This window comes from Hypanus sabinus, chromosome 17 (genome assembly GCF_030144855.1).
Source record: "Hypanus sabinus isolate sHypSab1 chromosome 17, sHypSab1.hap1, whole genome shotgun sequence".
NCBI lineage: Eukaryota > Metazoa > Chordata > Chondrichthyes > Myliobatiformes > Dasyatidae > Hypanus > Hypanus sabinus.
The window spans coordinates 47,885,275-47,902,813 of record NC_082722.1 but is presented as its reverse complement, the minus strand read 5'-3'; the positions used below and the strand labels follow the sequence as shown (position 1 = coordinate 47,902,813).

Below are 17,539 nucleotides of genomic sequence, written 5' to 3'. Positions count from 1 at the left end.
TTAGATCAATACACATAAAATGCCGGAGGAACTCAGTCTGTCAGGCAGCATCTATGGAAAAAAGTACAGTCGACATTTTGGGTCGAAAGCCTTTGGCAGAACTGGAGAAAGAAAGCTGAGGAGTAGATTTAATAGGTGGGGTGGGAGGGAAGAGAGAACCAACAGGTAATAGGTGAAACCTGGAGGGGGAAGGATGAAATAAAGAGCTGGGAAGTTGATTGGTGAGATGAAGTGAGAAAGGGAAAAGGGGATGGGAAATGGAGGTGGAGGGGTGTTGGGGGGGCATTGCCGGAAGTTTGAGAAATCGATGTTCATACCGTTAGGTTGGAGGCTACCCAAACAGAATATAAGGTGTTGTTCCTCTAACCTAAGTGTGGCCTCTTCACGACAGTGGAGGAGGCCATGAATGGACATATTGGAATGGGAATTGGAAGTGGAATTAAAATGGGTGGCCACTGGGAGGTCTTGCTTGTTCTGGCAGATGGAGCATAGATGCTCAGTGAAATGGTCTCCCAATCTACATTAGGTCTCATTGTGTACAGGAGGCCACACCGGGAGCACAGAACACAGTAAATGACCCGAACAGACTCACTGGTGAAGTGTAGCCTTACCTGGAATAACTGTTTAGGGCCCTGGATTGTAGTGAGGGAGGGGTGTAGTGACAGGTGTAGCACTTGTTCCACTTGCAAGGTTGAGAGCCAGGAGGGAGGTTAGTTGGGAGAGAGTAATGGACAAGGGAGTCGCCTAGGGAGCGATCCTTGTGGAAAGCAGAAAGTGGAAGGGAAGGAAAAATGTGCCTGGTGGTGAGATCCCATTGGAGGTGGCGTAGGTTTTTGAGAATTCTGCTCTCAGGATGAGGCTTTTCATTCTAGAACGAAGGAGATGTCCTCCTTTTTCAAAGAAAGGGGCTTCCCTTCTTCCACTATCAACGCTGTCCTCAACCACATCTCTTCTATTTCATGCATGTCTGCTCTTACCCCATCCTCCTGTCACCCTACCAGAGGATAGGGTTCCTCTTGTCCTCACCCACTACCCCACCAGCCTCTGTATCCAGCACATAATTCTCCCACGCTGATATTGGTAACTGTTGACCTCTTGAATTAATTGATTTTACAGTTGAAGTCTTATCATACAAGAGAACCATTGAATAGCCTTATAAGGAGGAGAGTGGAATCTGTTTTTGAACCTGATGGCTTGTGCTTTTGGGCTTTTGTATCTTTTGCTGACTGGAGAGGAGAAAAAGAATGTCCTGAGTGGGTGGGGTCTTTGATAATGCTGGCTACTTGACTGAGGCAGTGAGAGGCATAGACTGAAACAACAACACACACAAAATGCTGGTGGAACACAGCAGGCCAGGCAGCATCTATAGGTGGAAGTGCTGTCGACGTTTTGGGCCGAGACCCTTCGTCAGGGCTAACCGAAAGGAAAGATAGTAAGAGGTATAGATTGAGTCCTTGGAACGGAGGCTGGTTTCTGTGATGTTTTGAACTGCATGCACAACTCTGTAGTTTCTTGTGGTCAAAAGCAGAGCAATTGCCATACCAAGTCATGATGCATCCAGATAAGGTGTGTTGATAAAAGTTGGTAAAGGTCAACAGGGCATGCCATTTTTTTAGCCTTATTAGGAAGCAGAGGTATCAGTCAGCTTTCTTGACCATTGTGTCTAATTAGTTAGACCAGTACAGGTTATTGGTGATGCTTACTCCTGGGAAATAGAAGATCTCAATGTTCTCGACCTCGGCACTATTAGTTAAGGTAGGAGCATATGCACTTTCCCTCTTCCTGTAGTCAATGACCCACTGTATTGCTTTGCTTACATTGAGGGAAAGGTGTAATAGTAAGAGATTATTAGCTACTAATCTGGATCCATAATTCATTGAGCAATCACGAGGAAATCTGCAGACGCTGGAAATTCAAGCAACACACACAAAATGCTGGTGGAACACAGCAGGCCAGTCAGCATCTATGGGAGAAGCACTGTTGACGTTTCAGGCCGAGACCCTTCATCAGGACTGACGAAGTCCTGACCCTTCAGTCCTGACGAAGGGTCTTGGCCCGAAATGTCGACAGTGCTTCTCCTATAGATGCTGCCTGACCTGCTGTGTTCCACCAGCATTTTTGTGTGTGTTCCATAATTCATTGTAATATTTTTCAAATACAATATGCTTTGGTGCTTTTCATTAGCTATTTTTTTTAAAAGCCCATGAAAAATTGGGTTCTTACACCTTCTTCCCAGTGGTTCTTTTAACTTTCTATAATATGGTGACCAGGTTATACAAAAGGATCTGAACAGTTCAATCTTCGATTGGTTCAGACTTAAAAGAATTTCTCTTCAGTTTTATCCTTTTAGAAGTAAATTATTTAGCTTGGCTTGCTTATGTTATGATCTTATGAGTTGCATAGTATTTTAAGGTCCATTTGTTCCTCTGGCCTCATTATTTCATTGTTCATTTATGGAATATCAGAGATACACTGGCAAGGTTAGTATTTATTGTCTCTTTCTAATTGCTGTTAAATAGGAGATGGTGATATGCATTATATAAATATTACAGCCCTTCTCATGTAGGTACTCTCCAACTTCCTGTTGGATAGGAGGTTTTGTAAGATTTGGGGTCAATAGTGATTAAGGAAGTGAGGTATATTTCTATGTCAGGATAATGGCTGGCTTGGAGGAGAAGCTAGAAGTGGTGGCTTTCTTGCCACCTCTCATTTGGAAAGTGTTGGTGGAGTAGCATTGGCAAGTAAGCTATTCAATTGAATCAAGTTCTTTATGTTGAAGTAGTAATTTTTAAATAATATATGACCTTTTTATTTGAATGATCAAAGTGCAATAACTCAAGTTAAAGCATCAATAAATTCATTTATTATGTTTTCCCCTTCTGCACATTAATAAGTACATGACCTGAAAAACAAATGAATTTCCTAATAAGACTTAATGGAAAATAAACTTGAAGTATAATTTTAGTAATACTTTTTTCTGCTAAAGCAAATTGACATTAACTTACTTTAATAAGACAGTCATTTCAGTTCTCTGAAAGTGGCATTTTCATTATAGGAAATTATTTAGAAATTAAAGATCTTTATTAAGAATACGAATTAAAACAATTCTCTTTACAAAATGAGCACAGATGTTTTGGTGTATTTTAACAAGAGGCCACAAATTTACAGTAAAACCATAATAAGTTAAAAACAAATAATTCAGTTTTGCTCCAGATTTAATTGAATTATTCTATGACTTTGTTTAATTATTAGATTATAATGTGATTGTTTTGTTCTGTTGTGAAATGCTGTGTTAAATGCTGCACTGTAGATGTAACAGCTGAGACTAGTGGAGGCCTTATGGATGTCCAAAAGAAGCCATCTGAATAGCTGAAAGAAAGAAACCAGGTATTGGTTTCTGAAAATGGGGTTATTGCCCAACAGGCTGCAGATGGTGCAGCTTAAAGTGGAGCATATGGAAAAAAGAAATCAAAAGCAATGGGAAACTTAAGAATAGCCAACCAAGCGAAGGTTGTAAATCTCAATCCTCCTTCTATGGTATAGTATCTGCTAATTGATGTTAAATTTAACTTCAGGAGTGAAATATTTATTGATAAGCATGTACAGTCGGTCCTCCTTATCTGCGGGGAATTGGTTCCGGGACACCTCGCAGATATCAAAATTCGCAGATGCTCAAGTCCCTTATTCAACCTGTCTCAGTGCGGTGGGACTTAGGACTCAGTGGAACCCCAGACCTTATTTAACCTGTCTCAGTGTGGTGGACATTAGGACCGGGTGGCAGAGATCTGAATCCGCAGTGCTTCTGTTCACTAAAATAATCACGATCACGATTGAAAATAAAGTGGAAATAATAAAGCGATCGGAAAGAGGTGAAACACCATCGGTTATTGGAAAAGCATTAGGTTACGTCGGTCAACGATTGGAACAATTTTAAAGGATAAAGTGAGAAAGGCTCTGCCCCGATGAAAGCTACAATTATTACTAAGCAACACAGTGGTTTAATTATTGGGTTTTGGGTTTTTGATCCTCCACATCAACCCGGCACGGTAGAGAGTGCACTCCATAGTGATCTGTCCCAAGTCCCGAGAATTTCCGTTTCCCAGCCTGGCGCTGAAACATACGTTCTTAAGTGTTTTATATGCATAGAAAGGTAAAATATATACTATATACTACAAATGTTTGAGTAACTGACACTAAATAATACCGGATGTACCTGTTCTGACTTACTTAGCAAGAGAACTTCTGATTTTTTTCGATCCCAGTGCATGATAAATCATGCACGCCCTCCCGTGTACGTTAAATCATCTCTAGATTACTTATAATACCTAATACAATGTAAATGCTATGTAAAATGGTTGTTATACAGCATTGTTTAGGGAATAATGACAGGAAAAAAAGTCTGTACATGCTCGAACAACAAGTGCTGGAAGAGCACTTCCGGGCTTTCACGATTCGTGGTTGGTTGAATTCGCGCATGCGGAATCCACGGATAAGGAGGGCTGCCTGTAATTTTGAAATATTATACCATATTACACCATATTTAATTCACCATATGCTGATTAGTACCTTAAATATAGTAGAAACCAATTTTCATTATTGGGAAAGATTTTTCAATGGTTTGTGGGATTTGAACAAGATTTAATGAATTTTATCTTGAAATATCTTTTTGCAGATAAAAACCAAGAACTGGTTTCACTCAGGCAACAAGCTCAGGAATTGGTGGATGAAAATGATGCTTTGAAAATGACAATACATCGTTTAAGTGTAGAGCTAAGCCATTATCAAAGTAAATACAGATCTGTGGATAAAGAGGTAAAACAAAACTTGAAATTTATTCTTTCTTTTCATTTATATGTCATTGAAGTTCAACACTCAAGTAAAGTTTGCTCATCAAATAAACTTCTGTTAGTATTCAGTTTCTCCAAAAATTATATTGTTGGTGCAGTTAATTGCAGAATATTAGATTTAATACCTTGCCGTAAACAGAGTAATATTTGGTACCTTAGTGGTCAAGTACCATTGTTTGTTTACCTTCTCATAACAGAAGCAAGTAACAATATCATTTTGAATATACTTCTACTTTTTTGATTTGCATTGACATTCTTAAGAAGTTAATGGTAATCTGACAAATTGACTCTCCCAGAGTACTTTTTGGTCCCGGACTTAGACTTGGTAAAAGTGAAGGAATGGCATAACTGAGTAGCAATATTTTTCAAAATCAACATAGCTTAGTGTTTAGACCCTGGCCTTATTAATTAATCGATAGAAGCTAATTGTTAGAAAACATGAAATACACAGCATGGACTTAACAATGGGGAGCTGCCAAACTTTGTCAGATAGGTGATGAATGATGTTACTTTACCTTTTTCAACCCCTTCATGTTGATTTTTATGTTTGATTTCTTGTCATCATTGAGCTTGCCAAAATGGTAGGCTGCAGTTAACATATATCTGGATTTGGAAAAACTCTTCATGTGTGTGCAGACTGAAGCAAGTCATGTGCTGTTTGGGCAGGAGTAGAATGATTGTACAGACAAATGAGTGGCTGAGGAAGTGTTGCAGGGGCAGGGTTTCAGATTTTTGGATCTTTGGGTTCTTTTCTGAGGAAGGTATGACCTGCGCAAAAAGGACAGGTTACACCTGAACCCGAGGGGGACCAATATCCTTGCAGACAGGTTCACTGGAGCTATGTGGAAGGTTTAAACTAATTTGGCAGTGGTTTGGGAACCACGGTGATAGTGCTGAGGGTGGAGTAATTGGTATACAAATTGGTAATAGGAATAATCCTGGGGACTAGTGAGACTCACGTCTGCAATGGGCAGACTATTGGAGAGCAAACGAGAAAGTCTGCAGATGCTGGAAATTAGAGCAACAGACACAAAGTGCTGGAGGATCTCAGCAGGTGAGGCAGCATCTATGGCAAAAAAAATGCTAGTTGATGTTTCAGGCTGAAACCCTTCAGCAGGACTGGAGAAAAAAATCTGAGGAATAGATTTATTGGAGAGTATTGGTAGGAATACGATTTATGACCTTTTGGAGAATTACAATCTTATTGGAATCAGAATCAGGTTTATTACCACTGATAAATGTCATGAAATTTGTTCTGTGGCAGCAATTTAGTGCAATATGTAAAAGTTATTCTAGGTTGCAATAAGAAATGTAAAAATAAATAAATTAAGTGCAAAAGAGCAAACTATTGAGGTAGTGTTTAGGTGTCATTGCCAGTTCAAAAGTAGATGGCAGAGGGGAAGAATCTGTTCCTGAACCACTAAGTGGGTGTCTTCAGGCCCCTGCTCCTCTTCCTGTCAGTAGTAATAAGAGGAGGGCAAGTCCTGGATGGTGACGGTCCTTAATGATGGATGCCACTTTCTTGAGACTCTGCCCTTTGGAGGTACCTCTGATGCTGGGGAGGCTACTAGCATTATGGAGCTGGCTGCATTTACAACCATCTTACAGGATCCTGTGCATGTAAGCCTCCATACCAAGTACTGATCCGATTAGTTAGAATGCTGTCCATGGGATATTTGTAAAATTGACTAGAGTAGTGATGTTGTGATTGTGATTAAAGTCACCAGCGAGACATTGCAGCTATAGATGCCTTTATTTGTCAATACAAGCAAGCATAGTTCTGGAGATACTCTTGAGAGATAGAGGCTCACAAATCAAATGTTCATCACATTTTTATATCCATAAGATTAAGGGTAACAGTAGGTGATTCATTACAGTTTCATCAGTTACAATGATATTGTTCACTTCAATATTTTAGGTTGACTATGCTTCCTTTGAATTACATATCTACAGTGGGAGTCAGCTCAATGTTTAAACATCTTTGTCACAAGGTAATTGACACAAATAGTCTAAAGGCTTCAAAGACAGAGAGCCAGTCACCCAAAATTAATGCTCTCTGAGTACAGAAATATTCTGAGTACACAAGAGCTATTGATTGCCTATAACTATGACCATGTTTAAGGGTCAACATCAGACGAGCCTGCCAGTTTGAACTCAAGACACAATGGTGCAAATGACTCAGTTCATGTTCCAGGTTTAATGCAAGCCAATTAACATAACCCCATTGTCTTAGTATATGATTCATGCATATGCAAACATCTCATGGATCTAATTAAGTACAGCAGTGAAAATGCTCGTTGCTTTGGATCCCTTCCCCAATTAATACCCATAATGTCTTTATGTATCTACATCTATACTATCTTTCATCCCTAATTGGCTATGTACATAACTAAGTGAAGATTGCAATAAAACGTTTCAGAAATTTGATCACATCCCCTTCTTGGACACATCTGTCTTCTCGATTTCAATCAGTCTTTTAAATTCAGCTTTGTCATTTGTGTGCTTGTTGCCTCCTTCCCTATTGGTAAATTGCATTTTAATCACATCTTTGCCTCTTCAATTTCTGATAACCGAAACTGTTAGACATGGCAGTCAGTAGTTACTGTGTGGGCAGGTATTTTGCAGTCAACAGTTCACACATAACATGACAGAAAATTAATCAGAATTATCTGCCATGTCTCTCAGTCTCTGATCAATCTACAGGAGTGTTTATTCTCTATTTGAATAGCTGCAAGGACCTTGCCCCAATGGCACCACCTCTTGGACTGTCCATTTGATAGGTGGCCCAACCCAGTAGTGAAGGGCTCAGCTCATTTGTGTTCAGTCCCCATTCATACTGGGGTGCTTGTGTTCAGACACTGTGTGCAATTTCTTCTTTTCCTAAGTCTGCTTTGCCGTTTGAAAGCTTTGAAAGGAATGAGGGGTGGAACCTGATATCTCTGCTATAACTCAGAACCCTCCCACCCATTTTCCCAATATCTTTCTGTTCTGTTCGATGTACAGTAATTAATTTACCTTCCAGAACCAGTTTTCATTGCAAAGTGCCATTATACGTTAACAGTTTATTCACGGTTTGCTAACACACTGTCTCCGTCCTTTGCATTTGCATTTCCATTCTCTTTCATCTGTGAATCTACTTCCATTAGCTGTGGTCAGATGTGAAGTATCAGTTTGGTGTTCCTCACTTAAATTCTCTGGAATGACTCTATTACTAGGTAGACTTGGTCCCTTCTGTCTGTGAGAGCGACAAGAAAATGAATGGTACAATTTAACCTGAGTTCAGTGTTTGCACTGGCTGCCTCGCTGGGTGTCCTTTGACTGGAACACTGTGTGGTCATGCCCACCTATAATGTACCCTGCCCTTTCAGGCAGCTCCCCACTATAACTTAGTCACCCAGCTGTGGCAGGACTATCTTCTCTCCCTCAGGCTCTCTCTCTTATCATCACTATTCTGCTGTTGTTTTTCTAGATCCCTCAACATCTTAACCTGGTTACAATGGTCCTTCACATCCCCGTATAGTCTTGCTGAATTGGCTCCAGTAGTTTCTTCCTCCACACTTGCAGTTTCTTTCATCTCATTTACTTCTGCTGCAGTCTTTGCCACATGATCTGCACACATTCCCTTTCTGCTTCTTGCTCTCCCCTTTCTGGTGAGCCTTCGCTTGGTGTTGCCTCTACAGGCACGTGCACTGCTTCTGACAGTTCTTGTCTATGGGACTTACTAATGTGATGCCCCCCGATTTTCCTGTCTCTTGTCACTGCTTGGGATTGCTGTCTCTCTGGGCCATTTTATCTTTTCTGTGGATCATATTTGTTTACTGTCCCAGACTTGTCTATATTATTTCTCCCTTTCCTGAGTCCATGATAACACCTACCTCACATAGAGTTTCTATCCCCAGGACAATACTGTGATTGTTTGGGCACACTCAAAAGTCTATAGGAAGCTGCACTCCTTCCATCTCAGGTACCTGAGGCTTGCTTATCTCTGCCCTCACTGTATTCTGCACTGGTAATGTACATCAACTCTCCAATCAAGAGCATGGGTAGATCAGTTATCGATACTCAAGACTTTGTGTCCATCAACATACGAAGGGTGATTGATAAGTTCGTGGCCTAAGGTAGAAGGAGATGAGTTATTAACTTCAAACTTTCTGCATGATCACTCAAAGAATGTTCAAGCACCTTTGTCACAAAGTAATTGACACAAGTACTCTAAAGGCTTCAGAGGTTGGAGAGCTAGACACTTAATTTTACTACTTGCTATTTATAATAAATCTGAAGATTAATTGCAAGCTTCCTAAGTTTATTTACATTTACAGTAAGAACTAAAGCGGTTTAATTTTTTAAAATTATTTTTATTGCGATACAACGCAGTACAAGCCCTTTAGACTCTTTGAGCCACACCGTCCAGCAATACCCCGAGTTAATCCTAGCCTAATCATGGGACAATTTACAATGATCAATTAACCTTCCAACCGGTATGTCTTTGGACCGTGGGAGGAAACCGGAGCACCTTAAGGAAACCCACGCATTCCACAGTGAGGACGTACAAACTTCTTACGGGCAGTGGCAGGAATTGAACCCAGATCGCTACTACTGTAAAGCATTGTGCTCCTTTCTTGTTTGAATTAATATCTGCTATATTCAAATAACTCCAGAACACTCCTGTTGTATATGTTCATTGCATTTGATAGGAAAGATTTTCTGCATTGATCTTTGTGACAGCAGAGCTAAATGAGTGTGTTCGAAAGGGTGCTCTGCTGCTTATTCAATAGGTCATAGAGAGGATGTGCCTGATTGTCCATAATGGTTAACAGCTTGTTTAGTGACCTCCTCTCCACCACTAACTCAAGTGTCCGGGTTGTAGCCAAGGACAGATCCAGCCCTTTTGATGAGTTTATTTAGTCTTTTTGCATCATCAGCACAAATGCTGCTCCCCCATCATAAAGCAGAAAGAAGACTGCACTCGCTACAACGGACTGGTAAAAGGTCTCTAACATCCTGATGCACACATAGAAGGATCTCAGATTCCTTAGAAAATAGAATCTGCTCATCCCCTTGTTTTAAATAGCCCGGATGTTGTTTTTCTAGTCAAGTCCGTTGTCGAGGTGAACACCCAAGTATTTGTACTCCTCCACCACCGCAACTTCTTCTCCCAGAATGTATGCTGGACTCATCACAGTCCTCTTCCTCCTAAAATCCATCACCATCTTCCTGGTTTTGGCCATGTTCAGGAGCAGGTGATTCCTCATGCACTACTCCACAAACTTGTCCATCATTCCTCTGTACTCCAACTCCTGCCCATCTTTGATATACCAACCACCGCAGAGTCATCAGAGAACTTCTGCAAGTGACAAGACTCAGATTTGTACTGAAAGTTGGAGGTGTACAGTGTGAACAGAAACAGAGACAGGACAGTCTGTTTTGGTGCTCCAGTGCCACTCTCTGCCATCTCAGCCAGAGAACTACCCAGCCGTACATATGGGTATATCTGTCAGATTGTCAGTAATCCAGGAGGTAGTGGATTTGTCTACACAAATTTTTCTATTTGTTTAGAGAAGGTGCAGAGATTTACCAGTATGCTGTCTGGGTCAGAGAACATGCCTTATGAGGAACGTTTGTGTGAGCTAGGGTATTTTTCTTTGTGGTAACAAAAGATGAGAGGAGACCTGATAGAATTGTATAAGATCACGAGAGGCCAAAGTGGGCAGCCAGTGTCTTTTGCTGGTAGAATACGCATTTAAAGTGAGTGGAGGGAAGAGAAGAGTCGGAGGCTGTGTTTCTTTCATACAGAGCAGCAGGTGCCTAGAACACACTCTCCGGGATAGTGGTAGAAATGGCTACAATGGGGATGTTTAAGAGAGTCTTAGATAGGCACTTTGATGTAAGAGAAATGGAGGGTTATGGGCTGTATAGGAGGGAAGGGTTAGAATGACCAAGGAGTCAGCTTGTACAGGGTGGCACAATATCGTGGATCCAGGGACCGGTACTGTTTTACGTTCTTTGTGCTCTACAGGATATATTTAACATCTATTATATTAATGTGGTGACCCTTGTTTAGGTACTTATTTTCAATTGTTATTATTTATTATTTCTATTTTTGTTAATTATTGATGTCTAGACCCTTTGATATCTTCCATTGATATGCATGGATATAACCATCACCTTTCATACGCTGACAATGTCCTTTTATATATCTTCAGCCCACAATCATCAATACCCGCCCTTCTGACTCTAATTAATAATTTTAGTAGTTTCTCAGGTTTCTCTATTAATTGGGATAAGAGTGAACTAATGCCAGTCACTGCAGTGGTTAATACAGAGTATTTACAGTCTATTCCCTTTAAAATAGTTTATGATAATTTTTCCTATCTTGGTGTATCTATTACAAAAAACCCAGATGACCTTTTGCAAGTGAATTGGTGAAACAAAGTTGAGCAGGTTAAATGCAATATTGACTTTTGGAAAACCTGTCCAATTTCTTTGGTGGGAAGGGTTAACGCAATCAAGATGATTGTACTGCCACAATTTCTTCATCTTTTCCAGTCAATTCCATGTTTTATTCCTCTGTCATATTTTAAGCAATTGAATTCAATTATTATACCCTTTATTTGGAATTATAAAGCCATTAGAATTACTAAAAAACACGTCAAAGCCCAAGGAAGCAGGAGGTTTTGCCCTACCAGATGTTAAAATGTATTACTGGGCTGCCCACCTATCCAATCTTGCATGGTGGAAACAAGGCTCACCCTCTACCCCAGATTCGTGCCCAGCATGGTTACTCAGAGAGCAAGTGCTTTGTAAGAAGACTTCCTTACCAGCTCTCCTTAATAGCCCCACTGCAGTTAATAAGTCACATTTTAGTAACAGCTTTGTGGTTGGCAGCGCAATAAGAATCAGGAAGCAGCTTCAACTACACATTAAGGCCCCAAAAACTTATATTGACACTCCGATATGTGACAATCATCCTTTTTGCCTGGCCTGAATGATTCTGTTTTTTTCATCCTGGAAACAGAGTGGCATCTGTTGTGTAGTATATATCAATGGAAGCTTTGCCTCATTTGCGCAGTTACAAACAGTTTCCAATATCCCTGCATCTAGTTTTTTCAAATATTTACAAATTTGAGATTATGTTAGGAAATGTATATCTAATTTTGAAATTTTGGACAAACATGAGTCCCTGGAGGCAATAAATAAATTTGATCCGGTTACTCATAGTGCCGTATCCTATTTTTATCAGATCCTACATAATGGAGCGCGGGTGAATACTGCAGGTCTTAAACAGGCATGGGTGGATGAATTGGGTGTAGAACTGACAGAGGAGCTCTGGGATGAGTGTTTGTTCGGTCAACATCAGACACAGACTTATACAGTTTAAAACAATCCATAGACTCCATTATTCCAAAGAAAAGTTGCACAGCTTCTATCCTGATGTTTCACCAGTTTGTAATAGGTGTAAATCTGAGAACAGTAACTTGTCACATTCATTCTGGTCATGTAAGCTTTATGCATACTGGAAAAGTATTTTTCACTGTTTCTCTGAGGCTTATGGGAAGCGGTGGGAACCAGACCCGCTATAGCCATCCTTGGAGCAACAAGCTCCCTATCTTCAGCCAATAAGTATGAAAAAGAGGGTGTTTTGTTTGGAATGGTGATTGCTAAGAAGTTAATCCTGCAAATGTGGAAAATGGACTCTGTGCCTACGTACGATCTGTGGCTGAGAGAACTGGCAAATACTTTACATTTGGAGAGACTGAGGCTACATAATGAGGACAGAGGGGACATCTTTGAAAGGATATGGGGCCCTGTATTCGACTTTCTTACGGGGTGAGGACTGAGGTTTTTTTTGGTGGTGCACCTCTGCTGTGTATGTTTACTTTTGCCTTTCTATTATTCTCCCTTTTGCTGCTCGATATTTAATTTGATTTTGTTATGGTCGTGGTTTTTGTGGATGTGCTGTATTTTTGTTGTTGTTGTTGTAGGGAAAAAAATATTTTAAAACTTTTTTTAAAAAACTGGAAAAGAATAGTGATAGGATGGGATGGGGATTGGGAGCTTCCAACTGCTGGCTGCAGCCCCTGCTTGAAAAATAAATGATACATTATTGTAAATTGAGTGCATTAGAAAAAAAATTATTGATGTCTAACAACTATTATTTTAGAGAAACAATATTGTAAATCTGAAGTCTGTTCTCCATACCTCCAGAATCTTTTTCTTCAATGTCTGTTTGGAGACTTGCTTATTAATCTTTTCTTTAGCACAATTCTGTTTAAATGCAGGAAATACTTTGGTAAATCCAAACTGATGACATAGGCAAATTTCTTAAATATTCTTTACTGTACCTGTTCATGGATAATACTTTAATGAAATAAATTTCTTAAAAACTTTACTGAATAGTCAAATTCTGTTAGGAAGATAGTAAACTAGTTACCCTGCTAATTGAAAGTATCCATTTCATATCACAGTTTAAATTAATTTTGCAATCATTTGTCTTATCTTTGTCCTCACATTAGGCTGGGGCCTCAAGGATTGGAATTACTTTCATGGATCTGATGGATTTTTTTCTCAATTCCTAATTTCAATGTTATTATTATTGTTCAGACTTCATAAATTTAATAATCGCTTCCTTCATATTAATTGCAATTAATATGACATCAATTACACTATTTGTCTGCCTTCACAGCTACACTGAAATTATTGCCCAATAATAACCTGATTTACATTGCTTTATTAAAACTAATTTCCTTAAATCATTTAATTACTCCTGCCTAATTAAATCATCGTAAACTTAATTAACTATTTCCAGAATCCATATTGTCACGCTACTAGTAACCAGTATTGCAGTTCAGCTCATAGTCATAGAATAATATCACATGGAAACAGGCTGTTTGGCCCAACTTGACCATGGTGTCCACAAAGCTAGACCAGTTTGCTCACTTTGGCCCATATCCCCCTCAACCCTTGCACTCATCCAGAAGTCTTTAGAATATTGTTACCTAACTTGTCTCAAAGCTTTCTCTGGTAGTTCATGCCATATACTCACCACCCTCTGCAGGAAGTTGCCCTTCAGGTTCCATTTAAATCTTTTACCTTTCACCTTAAACCTATGCCTTCTAGTTTTTAGTTCCCTTTCCCTGGGAACACAACTGTGTGTGCATCCTCTCTATGTTTCTAATGATATTATACACCTCTAAGGTCACCTCTCAATATTCTATGCTCCAAAGAATAAAGTCCTAGCCTGCCCAATTTCTCTCTATAACTCAGGCCCTCAGGTCCTGGCAGCAGTCATATAAACCTTGGCACTCTTTGCTGAAGTAAGATGTCTTTCCTGTTACAGGATGACCAGAACTGTACACAGTATAGTCTCATAAACACTTAACACAACTAAAACACCTTATCCCAATGCCTGTACTCAGCTCCCAGCATGATGAAAGTCAGCATGCGAAATGCAGCCTTCACTACCCTGTCCACCTCTGATGCAGACTTCTGGGAACTACGTACTCGTGCTTCTTGGTCCCTGGCTTCCACAACCCTTTTATAAACAAAAACATCCTGTGAAGTACTCTAGACTGTTCAACATGTTTGAAATGTAAGTGAATATAATGAGGTAAACTTGTATTTATTTCAGGGGTCACATCATACTGGCCTTCCACCATCAGGGACACCTCCATCTTGGCTTGTAAGTAAACACATTTCATTATTTTATGTTTATTTATTTTATATATGATAGACAATTCATAAATCTAAATTATAGTTGCATTTTCCCTGAGCTACAAAGAGGGAATATGCCATGTAATGTTGATGCATCACTATGAACCTGCTTAAATCTATGTGGCAACTTTTAAAATTTGGGTCAGATATCCTTTTCCCTTCATTGAGTACCTCTGAGTAACTTTATATCATTCAAGGTTTTGTAGCTTACAGAACCCTGCAATTTTTTAGGCATCAAAATTATAGAGCATCAGCAGCAAAAGTAGTGTAATATTAGCATGAAACAAGTGTAAGTGTATATCTGTGTGCATACATCTACTGATGCTTCTGGACGCATCACCAGTGATGTTCCTGGAATTATCAGGTGTTTCGGGTTTTTCAACATCATACACCCTCCTCCAGGCGACCCAGCCGGGGCTGATCAGGTCTACAACCAACTTCCACTGGGAGATACCATGCTCCCCATCCCAACTGCTGGCAGTTGCTGACCAGACCTGCGTACCTAGATAGCTTCCTTTCAAAGGCCTCTTCCAAGTGATCTTCCCATGGGACTGTCAGCTCCAGCATCACCACCTGTTTCGTAGACTCAGACACAAGGATAATGTCTGGTCGCAGGGTGGTGGCTGCGATATGGTCAGGGAACCTCAGCTGCCTTTTGAGGTCCACCAACAGCTGCCAGTCTCTTGCAGAGGTCAGGATACCTGCCGATGTTCTTTTGGCGGGTATTGGCTGCTCCCCAGCTCTGACAAAGGCAATGGTCTGCTTGGAGGGTTGGGACCGCTTCGCCCACTCCACTCCTGCGTTGATCCCTTCAGCGATGGTCTTCAGGACCTGATCATGCCTCCATTGGTACCGTCCCTCACCAAGTGCCCTTGTGCAGCCGCTGAGGATGTGCTCCAGGGTTCCTTGCTTGGAGCACAGTGGGCATACTGATGACTCTGCTTTGCCCCATGCGTGCAGGTTTGATGGGCTTGGAAGCACATCGTACACTGCCTGGATGAGAAATTGGATGCGGTGTGGCTCGGCTTTCCAAAGCTCAGCCCAGGTCACTTTCCTCTCACCGCATTTTCCTATCTTGTCCAAGCTCCCTGTTGCTGCATTCCCACCACCTTTCAGGTTCTCGTTTCCTCCACTGCTGCTCTCACCTCCTCCTGAACTAGATGGCTCCTTTCCTTCCCTCTGATGGTGTCCTTTTGGGGAGTTGGGAGTTAAATACACCTTTTCAACATATTTGGCATTTAGTGTATTTTTTGGGTGTATTGGTAAATTCAAGCCTTCCTCCATCTTGTTCATCTATCTCTGTTTGTCAATATTTGCTCCTTCATTTCTGAAGAAAAAGAACAATGTAAGAATGCTATAAACTGACTATATGCAGGAATTAAATCTAGCCTAGGTTGTTCCACAGTCTCAAAACTTGCATGCCACTTACACATTGTTGTCTGCCAGCACTACACTTACTCTGTTATAGTAGCACTTTATTCTGTATTCTGTTCTTGTTTTCACTTGGACTACCTCAGTGAACTGTCATAATTAAATCATCTTATAGAGTGGATCAGGCATAAAAAGCTGAACAGATTTCTATTTCAGTTTCTGATGTTGTAATGTTTTTTTTTGCAAATACATGAAATACAAAGGTACAGAATGGTAGCCTGGGAGAGACCACTGTATTATCAAATCATGAAAACATTTTATACTTCACTGCAGCACTCCTCCTCCTTCATACCACCCTCAAAGCCATTTGTAATAATTGAAATTGGTTTCGTATTGTCACATGTACAGTGAAAAGCTTGTCTTTCATACTGTTCAAACAAATCAATTCATTACACAGTGCATTGAAGTAGTACAAGATAAAACCACAACAGGTTGCTGAATAGAAAAGCTCCAGAGAAAATGCAGTACAGTTAGACAATAAGGTGCAAGGTTATAAAAAGCCATATTGTGAGGTTAAGAGTCCTTCTTATTGGAACCTATCAGTTGTCTAATGAAAGTGGGATAGAAGCTGCCTTTGAGCCTGATGATATGTGCTTCCAGGCTTTTGTATGTTAGAAACATAGAAAACTTACAGCGCAATACAGGCCCTTCGGCCCACGAAGTTGTGCCGAACATGTTCCTACCTTAGGACTACCTAGGCTTTCCCCATTGCCCTCTATTTTTCTAAGCTCCATGTAGCTATCCAGGAGTCTCTTAAGAGACCTTATTGTATCCGTCTCCACCACCGCCACCGGCAGCCCATTCCATGCACTCACTGCTCTCTTGTGTAAAAAAACTTACCCCTGACATCTCCTCTGTACCTACTTCCAAGGACCTTAAAACTGCCCTCTCGTGCTAGCCATTTCAGCCCTGGGGAAAAGCCTCTGACTATCCATATGATTAATGCCACTCATCATCTTATACACCTATCAGGTCACCTCTCATCCTCCATCACTCCAAGGAGAAAAGGCCGTTCACTGAACCTATTCTCATGAGGCATGCTCCCCAATCCAGGCAACATCCTTGTAAATCTCCTCTGCACCCTTTCTATGGTTTCCATGTCCTTCCTGTAGTGAGGCGACCAGAATTGAGCACAGTTCTTCAAGTGGGGTCTGACCAGGGTCCTATATATTACTTCTCGGCTCTCGGCTCTAAACTCAATCCCACAATTGATGAAGGCCAATGCACCGTATGCCTTCTTAACCACAGAGTCAACCTGCGTAGCAACTTTGAGCATCCTATGGACTCGGACCCCAAAATCCCACTGCCAAGAGTCTTACCATTAATACTATATTCTGCCATCATATTTGACCTACCAAAATGAACCACCTCACACTTATCTGGGTTAAACTCCATCTGCCACTACTCAGCCCAGTTTTGCATCCTATCAATGTCCCGTTGTAACCTCTGACAGCCCTCAACACTTTCTGCACACCCCCAACCTTTGTGTCATCAGCAAATATTTTAAAGTGGATATCTGGGCTAGGTGGGGTCTTTGATTGTGCTGGCTG

At 40.7% G+C, this 17,539-nt stretch overlaps 1 protein-coding gene across 1 annotated transcript in view; it reads left to right on the top strand.

The window, feature by feature from the left end:
• The window catches only part of cep89 (centrosomal protein 89), a 119,892-nt gene that overhangs the window by 41,886 nt on the left and 60,467 nt on the right, over nucleotides 1-17,539 (top strand). Inside the window, exons 9-10 of the mRNA XM_059992997.1 lie at nucleotides 4,673-4,812; nucleotides 14,476-14,526. Coding sequence (XP_059848980.1) covers nucleotides 4,673-4,812; nucleotides 14,476-14,526 — 191 coding nt within the window. The remainder of the gene's footprint in view (nucleotides 1-4,672; nucleotides 4,813-14,475; nucleotides 14,527-17,539) is intronic.